This window comes from Volvox carteri, assembly GCF_000143455.1.
Source record: "Volvox carteri f. nagariensis unplaced genomic scaffold VOLCAscaffold_13, whole genome shotgun sequence".
Taxonomy (NCBI): domain Eukaryota; kingdom Viridiplantae; phylum Chlorophyta; class Chlorophyceae; order Chlamydomonadales; family Volvocaceae; genus Volvox; species Volvox carteri.
Genome location: NW_003307556.1, coordinates 181,283 through 193,168, shown reverse-complemented (window position 1 = coordinate 193,168; position 11,886 = coordinate 181,283). Strand labels below are relative to the sequence as shown.

The 11,886-nt window shown below is 61.8% G+C and overlaps 2 protein-coding genes across 2 annotated transcripts in view; one reads left to right on the top strand and one right to left on the bottom strand.

Annotated features, from left to right (window-relative positions):
- The window catches only part of VOLCADRAFT_104174 (uncharacterized protein), a gene marked incomplete at its 3' end in the record, with an annotated part of 5,448 nt that extends 4,462 nt beyond the window's left edge, over positions 1-986 (bottom strand). The window contains exons 1-2 of the mRNA XM_002949059.1: positions 596-986; positions 21-159 (exon numbers count right to left, since the gene is read on the bottom strand). Of these exons, the coding sequence (XP_002949105.1) occupies positions 21-159; positions 596-795 (339 nt within the window). The 5' untranslated portion in view covers positions 796-986. The remainder of the gene's footprint in view (positions 1-20; positions 160-595) is intronic.
- A 570-nt stretch (positions 987-1,556) lies between these two features.
- VOLCADRAFT_89472 (uncharacterized protein) lies at positions 1,557-6,783 on the top strand (the record flags this gene model as incomplete). The annotated part of the gene is made up of 8 exons (XM_002949183.1): positions 1,557-1,745; positions 2,045-2,146; positions 2,507-2,693; positions 3,080-3,180; positions 3,517-4,074; positions 5,665-5,691; positions 6,218-6,349; positions 6,589-6,783. The coding sequence occupies 8 exons, from the start codon at positions 1,557-1,559 to the stop codon at positions 6,781-6,783; spliced, it is 1,491 nt and encodes a 496-aa protein (XP_002949229.1).
- Positions 6,784-11,886: the final 5,103 nt, after the last annotated feature.

Sequence of the window (11,886 nt, the reverse complement as noted above, 5' to 3'; positions counted from 1 at the left end):
CCTCCCGCCACCCACACCACCTGCGGGACGTGCTCCGCGATGAGTCTGGACAGGCGGTAGGGGGGCGTGGCGGGCACCTGGGTGGCGGACTGCAGCCGCTCGTCCAGAGCCTCCATACCCAGCTCCCGAATGGCGGCCTCCAGCTCGCGCTGCTTGCGGCTAAACAGCGGGGAGAGGTGGGAGGGGCGGGGAGGGGCGGCGGGAGAGGCACAGGGTAAGGGAAGGTGGGCGGTGAAGGGTAGGAAAGGAGAGAGGCGTTAAAAGGGGAGGAGAGGGCCGGAGAGAAGAGGAGAGGGGCGGGAGAAGGAACGTGAGGTTGTGTGCGAGCATTGTTCAGCCCTGGAACATGCGCCGGGAGGCGGACGGCTGTCTGAATGGACACTGAAAGAGGAGAGGCTGAAGGGCGGGCAGCGTCGAGACAGAGGTTTGCGGAAATGCGGTTTACTTTGCGACGTAAAGGAGGGCGTGTGCGGGTCCACAGTGACAGCAGGTGACAGCAAGCGTCCATGCCCAGCGTGCAGAGCCAGGGCATCTTTTTGTTTGGATTGATGTAGCCATCGGGAGCCGTAATCCATGGCGTGGTTTGGGGCCCTACCGGATGGTGGCCTCTAGAGCATTCGGCGGTGTCTTGGGAGGCTCATCGTCGGGACCTGATGGGTTAGGGCTGCTTGAAGCACGCCAAGGAGCTACTGGCCTCCTAGTTCCCTGGAAGCAAACTTTTCTGCCATGTGATGCAAAGATCCGCTGTGAGCTGCCCAAAGCTGTGCTTGCGCTGGGCACGACTGCGCGATGCATTTTCGCTACCGATAAATGTTGGTGGACTGCTTTTATTATTATTTTGCAAATTATGCAGGAAGTTGATATTAGGATAGGTGCTCAACGCATGACAGATAAGACGAGCACGTAGGCAAGCTTCCAACTTCTAACCTACCCGAGGCTCGGAGAGTGAATGGCAGCAGAGAGCTTTTAGTATAGCGTTAATGAATGGTTGTTTAATTTATAAAAAAAACAAAACATTGTACAGCTACATTGTCAGGTTCAAACACTTTAGAGACGCATGGCGATATATGTCGTACTGGCGCGAACGCGCAGAGTACTTCCACATCCTGTTTCGACATGAAGGATTTCCCCTGTGGGCGACGGAATGACTTGTCGCTCACAATGATGATTCGGCGATACCCCTGCAGGCGTCGGGGGTGGTTAGCGCGTATGAAGCATTTCTCACACGTGCAGTGCTCCAGTGAAATCGACGCATGCATGGCCACACCAGCAGGCAGTCATGCGCAAACCTCCATGCCTTGCCCTGTGTAGTATATGGCACTTTCGGCAACGGATACTATGTGCTGCTGGAGCCTCGTGGGGACGGGTAACGTACGATTGCATTCGTTTTGGCGGAAACGACATAGGCTCTCGCTTATCGCGCTATACTCGGTCCACTCCAGCGTAAATCCCATGTTCGATTACCATGTTCGACTCCTCAAGCCAACGAGCATCAAAGCATTGTTTGCTGGTCAAGGGTTGCTCTTAGGTTCCCAAGACGCCAGTAGACAAAAGAAATGGACGACATCCGCGCGCTGCAAGAAGCATGCTTGCGCGACCGGCAGGAACGTGACCAGTGGCAACACGCCTTCCTCGCGGAGCAGGACAAATGTAAGAATCTGCAGCTGCGACTTGACCACGAGGCCCAGCACGCCGCGAAGCTTCTGGATGCAGTGGCCCAGCGCCGCAAAGCACAGCAGAACGAGGTGCGACAGAACGCGCTTTAACCCGGAGATCCAAGCTTTACTCTCTTAAGTTCCTAATGATGAGCCAGCTGCGGAAGACCCTCTCACTCCCGGACAGCTCCCTTCCAGCAGGCAGCCTTGATAACCTGCTCGAGCAGACATTGACCGCAGATCCGGTAGCTAGCCCAGACGTTGTTCTTCGTGCAGGAAAACGACTTTTCAAAACCTGTGCAACGGCTATGCAACTCTCTGCGCACGCCAGTTCATAGTAACTTCTGTAACACAAACGGAATACGCCATCCATCCATTCAAACGGCCAGGTGACCGCCGCCGTCTCTTACCAGAAGACCCTTTTGGAACTGACGGCGCTGCAGCAGGCGCATCTAGAATCGCAGCAGGTGCGCCTTCGAAAGCCGGTGACGGTGAGCCCCGTGCGCCGAGCGGCCACCCGTGGTTCGTAAGGGAGTCTGCGCGCACCGCCCTGGTTACTTGGCAAACTTGGCCTATCCCTTTGTCTTTGCGCTGCTAGGACGCCCTACTACAGAATTACTATAGAATTATTGGGGCGCTCCGACGTCCACTGCATCTTCGGAAATGGTCACACTTCATCCGCAAAGTACGAGATGTTATCGCCCTCTCTGGCACGCCTGGACGCCACTGCCTAGAGAACCTGCCAGTGCCGCTGGCAGCGCTTTTCACGGCTTTGAACGAAAGAGTGAACGACGCAGCACCCAGCCACGTTATATGAAATGGTACCTCTTACATGGGACCCTGCCGCACAGGCACATCATGAGGAGGTTGAGGCGCTCCGAAACCAACTAGACACCGCACGCCGTACGACAACGGATCTTGAATCTGAGCTGGCTGCGGAACGCGCGGGACGCGTGACCCAGGTTGATGACCTAATGACTCAGCTGAAGGAGCGTACGGCGGCAGCCGCGGCGGAGGTGGCGGCCCTGCATGAGAGCTGTACGTCTGTACGGAAGTACGGCGCATGGCATGTGTTCGGGTTTGCGGAGAGCCCGACGTAGTGACATACATGCAGTACAATATCTTCTCCAGTGCAATAAAATATATATCGGAAGCCCTCATCACTAAAAGTAACGGTCCTGCGCTGTCCGTCGGGGCGCGTGGTGTCCACTCAACCCACTTGGCTGGCTTGCGTGCTTGTGACCCGTGGGTCTCTCCCATCCAATCAATCCGGTCCCTCGACTCACCAGCACGCGCAATCCTCGAATTCGTGACATGTGTGTGCATTGATGTCAAAAACAGCTTGCTGTATGATACTTATGTATGTGTGCATGTATGTATGTACATCTGTAAGTGCATGCGTCCCCTCATCGCCTGCCCCGCAGACGGCGGGCGACTGGGCCTCCTGGAGGACTTCAAGAACCAGCTACTGGCGGATAAGGCGGCCGCGGAGGAGCGCTGGTCACGGGAGCGTGCGTCGCTCAAGGTGGGTAGCTGGAAAGGTGGTTCCGGAGCTGGTGCGGTGTGAAACGAGAGGTGTGCGGAAGGGGAACCGGGCTGGGATGTGGGCATTATGACGCCCTTTTCATTGCTTTCGTAATTTGCGCTACCCTCCCCTCTAGCGTTGTGTTAAGTAATGCGGCTTGGTTCATGAGTTCTGATAGGAGACTAAGCTGATTTACAAGCCCCCAACGGATGCTTCCGTCCAGAATTGAGTTGAGTTGAGTTGCTCGTTTGATTCCTGGGTCTGTCTCTGATCCTTTGGTGCCGGCCGGGCTGACGGGTGGGCCTCGGGCGGGTTTGTGCTATCATGCGCGGACAGGCACAGCAGGCAGAGAGCGCGGCGGCCGCGGCGGCCGGTGGCGGCAGTAGCGAGGCGGCGTGGAAGGCAAGGCTGATGAGACTTCGGGCTGAAGCCGACGCGGTGCGGCGGGAACGCGATGCGGCGCATGCGGCATTGCGCGCCGCCGGCATCACACCGCCGGCTCCCTCAGCGGTGGTGGCGCCGCCTCTAGCGCCAGGCAACACCACGTCTGTGGTCACTGCTGCTACAGCCGGTGGTGGTGGCGCCGTCGGCGGCGGTGGCCTGCCGATGAGCTCGGCGGCTGCGGCCCACCAGGCAGCTCAAAGACACAACACATACGACCCAGGCCAGCTCCACCTACCGCCACAACAGCAGCAGCAGCAGCAGCACCCGCCGCCACACCATACGCAGCAGCAGCAGCAGCATCCGGCCACCGCCACCGCCGCCGGCCACCAAGCCGCACGCGGACCGCTCCGCAATGGTGGTGGTGGTCTCGGAGCCGCGCCGCGCATGGCACTTGGGGGCCCTATGGGACGGCCGGGCTCCGGAGGACCTGGCGGTCTGGGGGCAGCCTACGTGTACCAGCAGCGCCCACAACCAACAGCAGCCGCAACAACAGCAACAGCAGCCGCAGCAGCAGGCGCACCTGGGATCAGCACTGCAGCAGCAGCCGCAGTCCGGACGTTTAGGTCTGCGCCGTTGAGAATATGTAGGGGAGTGGGGGAAAAGGCGACGTGCACTTTTCGCCGTGCCGTCCTGCATGACCGTTCACGGAGCGAACTGTGTGAAGCGAACTGACCGAATGCCTGAATGCTATTCACGAATTGCCCTACCTACAGCAGCAGCCCTTAGCTGCATTTGTGCATGGTGTTGGTCGCACAACAAGCAGGCCGCGGCCTGCAGCCGTGTTGGAGCCGCGCGGTGTTTTCTGTCACTTAGTCCCAATGCGTTCAGCACTCCTATGCGGACAGCGGACCAATTATGCACGAGTGCAGATTTTTCGCGTCCGACTCCGACGAAGACGCTTAAGGCTCTTCCTTGCGGGTTATGTAGTTAAGCCGTTCAGAGGGGGAATGAGTGAGAGACAGAGAGGGAGAGAGTGTGCGAGAGAGAAAGGCAAAGGGATCAGCGGGCCATCAGTCCCTGGATTTTGGCGGTTCTCGCCTTCGACCTGTCTCCAACCTTTGCGTGGAGGGTGCAGGCAAGGAAACCGCAGGCAAATCGCAATCACAGAAGCATAGCTGATGTATAGCTTGCGTGCATGTGCAACATGTCGGCTGGCAGTATTACATCTTCCCTTCCCACGTCCTGCTCCGTTCCCAGGCGGGCCCTTCCGTCCCGATGGGCAACAATTCCTAAACCCTTCTTATGGACGTCAACACGTAAACAAACAGAAAAAATCGCCAATTATTTAGAATTAACAAGCTGTAAAGGTTTTTTCGAAACAAGACGAAAAGAAATCAAATTTGCTGCTTTCGACAAGGGACCCACTTCTTTTCTCACATCAGTTGCCGATTAATGAACCGCTGCCCCTCGCTGTCACACCACGCCAAGCTGTGTGCTAAAAACCCGAACTTAAACGCAGCCTCCTCCTAAAAATAACTCTTGAGGAATTCACCGTCGCGTTGCCATTGTTGTGGTTCTACTTTTCTGCAGCTGCTCTCCTTTCTAGTGCCCTACACAACACACGCGGCTAAGGCAAACACAACACGGCTGCGCTCCCTCTTTCCTGCCCTTGTGAGGCCATTGGGCGGCAGCGGCACGGCAACACAGGCAACCTAGCGAGCACGCCGAGCAGCACCCGGACCCAGGACCTGGGCCCCGCAGCAGCAGCAGTCCACAATGACAGCATGCTCCCACATGACGGATGCCCCAACAAACCGCCCACGCCCCTGCCTTTCCAAGTCTGGCAAACGGCGCTGACGCAGCCCACAGTTCACACAGGAACACGCGCCTGAGTTTTAAGAATGCGCGCGCGCTGCAGTCCGAGGATTTCCGATCTACGCCTCTAGTACATCTACCTCCCCGGGCCCGTTAGTATATCCGCTCTGGCTTCTCACTCATCTAACGGCGTGTCGTACATCCTGATTACACTTCAGCGGGGAACAACTCTATCCGGGAGACACACAGCCGTATCTCCCCCTCTTCCTCCTCCACCTCACACAGGGGCTACCCGGAACGCAGCAGCTCTCGGTAACTGCTCGACCATCTTATCCTCCAATACTCTATACGGCATTATTGCCTGGTTGCCTGGATTTGAATGTCGCGTTTGTGCGCTTTGACGCTGCTGTTTGACGCAGGCTCCGGAACCACAGAATCCCTGCAGGCATACACCGCGGCTTCTCCAGCATCTACCTGAACGCATCAGCAACCGCTCCCACTAACCGCTACTCACCACTACAACACATGGGGCCTCTCACACCGGTAGGCAACTTCCTCCCTTCATGTCCCGTGTATCGCTCCGTGCGACGTGAACATACAACTACTAATCCCCATGATACCCGGTTCCCAGCCCGGGTGCTACCTGGGCGCCCTGTGGAGACGAGGCCCCTTTGGGACGCGGAGGGGGCCATGGAAGGGACAGGAGCACCTGGCAGAGCCCGTGCCGCTCCTTCATACGAACCTGGATGTAACCACACCGCCTTCATGTGCACTGTAATGTGTAAGTGCGTCCTCCTCGCCACTGCGACGGTCCGGTCATGACTGGGCCTCCAAGCAGCACCTGACTGTGGCTCTGTGGAGGCGGCTAAAACCGGGAGCAAGAGGCGGACCATACCGTGAGAGCGGTCCTCCTCGTGCAGAATGTCCTCTGGAGGCGGAGCCTCCAGGGGGAATCAGCGCCGTACATACCGTAAGCTTTACAGCCAGCGAGCCACGCAGACATACAGACGGACAGTCAGGAGTTACGATGTGCAGACTTAACGACCACGCCTTTATCACCCAACGAACCGACAACCATCACCACGGCCACTGGCGAATCGCCGCGTTTCTTGCTGCGTCAGCGGACCAGTGGGGGCCCCGCTCCCTCGCTGCTCTCCTTTTCTCACATCCTTTCGCTCCCCGCCTCTGAAGTATTCATCCCTGCCGTAGGTCCTGATGCGCGACGTTTCTGCGCCCAGCCAGCCAGGCATGATGGGCGTAACCGGGTGTACTCCTCCGCCTCTGTATTCTAGTGGCCTCATTCCATTCACCAACGCTGCGCCCCTCCCAACCCTGACGGGCCTTGTGCTCCTGTACTACTGCTCGTCCCACTCGCAAGCTCACTTCCCGATTGCCAGCACATAACGCACATCTTATCACTTTGACACCACCACCACCACCACCACCACGGATGCCTGACCGCCACCGACAACACACATGTCGATGTCGTCGTATGCAGGCACTGCCAGCTGGCAGCACTGCAGCCGTATAATGCCGCTGCAGCCGGGTGCAGGGACTTAGAAACGTCTATAGCACCGGGCACCAACCAGCCAGCGGTCTACACCAGCCGCCGACAGCTCCCCCCCACGACCGCGTGTCGACCCACTCACCGAGCCACCCGACCACTGCTTAGATGCACAGGGCCAAGTGTAGGGACCGTCTACGTTACCACCGAGTGCACCACAAGGGGCCACTAGTTCAGGTAATGGCGGCACACGCCCTTTGCGCACCTGGCTACACCTCACTGCCAGTCCAGGCCCGAGTACTTATCTTCACCTCCTCACCATTCTCCATGCGCCAGGGGGGCCGCCGCTGCGCCACCGCACTCCCTCTCCTCCTCCGCTGTCCCTCATCCCACCCCGACCGTCTCACGGTTTTCACCACACGTACCAAAACCGGCAAACGTCCTAAGTGACACCGTGTAGAGAAAGAGAGAGGTCTTCAGTTACACCGAAGCGCACACAGCGCGTGTGTAGACGCCCATAAGGCGGCGACTTCTGAGGCACCTCGTGTTGCAATTTGTGGATAGAGTTTCGAGCGCATGAACAGCTAAACCAAGAGCAACAACATGGACAGCAGCAGTCCGCCAGCCAGCTACTACATCCCTTGAACCTAAGGGGGACGTGGGCTGCCTCCCAACAAAACAATTGTTTTCGAATAACCGCTGCCGGCGCATATCTCGGTGCGTCAAGCCACCCCGTACCACCCGCCTCCTGACAAAGCAGCGGCACCGCCGGGTATAGGATTGAACCCTTCAAGCGCTTGGTGACCTGGTGACTTGGTCCGCAAACCTTTCATCCCGCCTCCAATACTACGATTTAGTACGGGAGGTCAGACCCCACGCTAATCCCGTACTACGGGCGGCGGCAACGTGTGCAGCTGCTCCCAGAGCTCCACCATGCGCCTCGTCCAGGAGCGGTCGCCCGGAGGGCAGCTGGCGCGGGCTACCTGGGGGTGGGTGGGTGGGTGGGTGGGGGGCATCAGACATCCCCTTGAGGGAATAATGGGAGCGCCAAGCGCGGTCGGTCAGGTAGGCAGTGAGGGTGAGGAAGTGAAGGGACAGGGAAACAGGATGGCGGCCCACCTCGGGGGGGGGGGTCGGGGTCGGGGTCGGGGTCGGGGGCTCCAATTCGTGTGCTCCAAGTATATGCTCTTTCAAACCCCCAACAGCACCACTCCCGTCCCTAGTGGTTAACACAAATAGCTCAGCAGAGGAATCTTTCAAGAGGAAAACAAATCGGGATGAGAGGAAAACGCGGAATGGTCCTCACTCCACTCTGGGTTCGTGTCCAAGCTCACGCCTTTATTGCCCGTGTGCGCACGTCATACACCCCAAAACAGTGCGGCTCCCACTCCCACTCCCAGTCCCGCTCCCGCCACCTAACAGTAATCGCTGATCTACCTGCAGAGCGCGCCCCGCTAGCACCTCGTCATCGGGGAACTCGACCAGCGGCGCTACGGCCAGCGGGGCCACCAGCATCTGCGACCGCCTGCGCAGCGAGCTAGCCGCCGCCGTGGCAGCGGACTCCGACTCCAGAGACAATGCCACTGCCCCCTGCGGCGCCAGGATGCGATACGCCGCGAGTCGCCCGTGAGCGCCCACGTGGGCCGACAGCCAGGCCTCCAGCATCCCTGGAGTCCCCGCCAACAGCGGAACGTCGCAGCTCTCCAGCAGCAGGTGCCGGCCCGTCGCCGCCGCCGGCTCCGGAGATGACGGCGGCCTTGCAGGATCAGCTCCGCTAGTTGCTGCTGTTGCAGAGGCAGGTAAGGTGCGGGTGGCTGCGGCCGGCCTTTCCGAGCAAGAGACGGCAACCTGGCGCAAACTGTGCAGCACCGCCAGGACAATATCAGACTCCAAGCTGGCGGCAAGGCCGGCGGCAGTAGCAGCCGTCGGTGCCGCTGACTCCGTCACCGGCGGGGACTGATCATGCAGCCCTGAAGTACCGGCAACAGCCGCCAGCTCCAAGGCCTGTTCGCTTGCGGCCGCTGCAAGGCCCTCCGCCGTATCGCCGACGGGCGGCGGCTGCAGGGTGGTAGGCTGCGGCTCACGAAACGCGGTTGCTCCCCCTGCCTCGTCTCCCCCGGCCTGGAGCTTTCCCTCCCTCGCCTCCTGGATCGTCCCCAGCTCCACTACAATCGCAATGCCGTCGGCAGCCGCTGCAACGGGACCCACAGCTCCGCCAATGGCCGACTTCTCGCTTGCTGCCATACCACATAGGCCACTGTCCGCTGCGGCGCAGGCGGCGTTGGTGACCTCACCGGCTATGCGGGAAGGCGATGCTTCAGCCTCAGCGTCGGCCCCAGCCCCGTTAGGTCCTTCCTGCGCGGGTGCTGCGGACAGTTCCTGCGGTTCTGGTTGCGGCTGCTGCGGCTGCTGCTGCTGCAAGCTCACCGATCTGTCCGCACTTAACGTCACCCGGTGTACCCCAGGTCGAAGGCTAGGACACACGGCGCGCGCATAGCCGCCGGGCTCGTAGCTCCCCACGCCTTGGTGCAGGGCGGATGAAGGCCCATGGGCAACCGCCGCACTGCACTTGCCGCCCGACGCACGAGTAATGGTGAGCCCCGGGGGCGACTGCCCGACACTGACATTGCCACTGGCGGCGGCGCCGCTGCGGCCTGACGCCGCGGCGGCCACAGAGGGCGCCGATGAGCTGTTGCGCAGGTAGCCAATGCTGAGGCTCGCAGCGCTCAGATTCACACGAGCGCCGTACGTCGGGGGCCCATTGCAGCTAGGCGACGGCTTCTGCTCCAGCTTGGTGGGCGGTACGGCGGGGCCGGCTGCTGCTGCTACTGCTGCTGCCGTGGTAGCACCCGATTGTGTCCCCCCGCCCGCTGCACCGCCAGCGCTGCGCACTGGCGAGCTTCGGGTCCCGCTGCCGCCGCAACTGCTTCCGGCGACGTCATCGGAGCCAGCCGCCATGGCAGCTACGGTGGCGCAGCCGTTGGCAGAAGCGTGCCGCGGGCCAGCGCTGGCCCCATGCGCCGCGGCAGTGGGAACCGGAGACGACTTAGTGGGCGCTATCAGCGCCGCGGGTGTCACTGCTGCTGCAGCTACGCAGCTCCCGTGCTGCTGCGGTACAGAAGGCGGCAACGGGCCCACCAGGATGGGCGCGAGGGTAGCACTCCGCTGGCACAGCGGCGTCAGTGGTGTCGGCACCGCCGCCGATCCGGCGCTCGAGGCCGCCGCCGGGGCGGACAACAAGGTCTGCACGCCCGGGGTAAGAAGTGATGTCGCCGGCGGGGGCGTCGCCAGCTGCGGCGACAGCAGCTGGCGGCCGTGCTCATACGGCACTCCCGTCAGCGGCTGCGAAGCCCGGCGCGACATGGGCGGCATGGGCTGGTTACGCCGCCGCGGCGGCGGCACGGGCGCTACTTCCTGAACATCCACGCTGCCGCCGCCTCCTAGGTCCCCGCAGCCGTCGCCGTCGTCGCCACTACTGCTCGAGGGCCCAGCAGGCGGCAGCTCCCGAGGCGGCAACAGCACCTCCCGGGGCGGCTCCAGAACGGTGAGTTGCTGCTGCTGCTTCTGGCCTCCCTGCTGTCCTTGCTGCTGATCCCCCCCACTCAGGCCAGGTGGGCAGGGACCCTTCCCTGCAGCGGCTGAGGGTGCCGCAGCGCCAGCGGTGTGGCAGGTGGCGCCATCGGTGGCGGCGCCGCCAGCAGGGGAGGCGCCGCCGCCCATGCCCAGCCCCATCGAGTGCACTCCCGCACCCACGGCGCTCTGCACTGCTGCCACTGCTTGCTGCAGCCCCTGGAGCTGCTGCAGCATCTCCGCAGCGGCGGCGCTGCTTATGGGTGACGACGCCGCAGACTTGCTGCCCAAGGACTTACCGCCGCCGCTGCCGCCGGCCTTGGTGCCGCGACGGGCTGATGACCCGCCGCCGCCGCCACAACCAACACCCTGCTTCCGTGGACCACTGCTGCCGCCGCCGTTGGCAATCGCAGCGACGCTGCCCCGTGTTCCGTTGCCGCTGCGTCCCGACGCTGACGTCGACGGCGGCGCCGTAGCCCCCCCATCCGGCTCCTCATCGAAGTCGTCCCCACTCCCGAGCTCCTCTACAACGCACGACGAAGAGGAACCGGCCGCACCGCCGCTACCTCCAAAGGTTACTCCTAGGGTCTGCGCTGCAATGGCCGCCGCCTCGCGTGCCGACATAGCCTGAGGCACCGGCGGACCGTTGCCCGCCAGCAGCGCCGGCAGGGACCCCGTCGCCACCAGCGCCGCCAGCTGGCTAGCACCCAGCCTGGTAGATCCCCCCACTATGTTGCCCATTGCAGTAGCCGCCTGGACCATGGCCTGCGCCAGCGTCAGCGACGGCCCCAAAGCCGCCAGCGATGATAAGCCGCCGCCGCCACCGCTGCAGCCGCCGCCGCCCGCAGGCAGCGGTGGCTGCAGCGGGCCTGAGTGCTGCTGCCCGTTGCCGATGCCACCGTAGCCGTCGCTGCCGCCGGGCTGCGGCGGTACACCGCCGCCAATCGGCTTGGCTTGCTGTGGCAGGGTGTCGTATACCTCCTGAGGCATGAGGTACAGCCGCGACTGACTGGACGATTGCATCTGTGCACCGTCACAGATCGCCTGCTCCCGGATGTAGCCCGGGCAGCCTGGCGCGAAGCAGCAATAGCGGCCTTCAGCAGCCAGGGAGCCGTTGAAGTTGGGCCAGCGCTCCTTGAGCACCTCCCGAGCTGATTTCCAGCACTGCAGGTGAAACGAGAACTGGCAGCCCAGCGTGCACATCATCACCAGCCGCTTGTCCAGTGGCCGGATGCAATGGCCCACCGGATCCACGGAACAAGCCCCCGCGCCGAACACCGCTCCCGCCTGCAGCGAACACAGCGCGCCACCCATATCGGCCAACAGCGCTGCAAGCGTCGCCTCCACACTCTCCAATGGCTCCAACATCGCTGCTGTGCCAGGCAGCAGCCCGGGCTGCTGGGAACACGGCAACGGAGCAGAGGCGGCGGAGC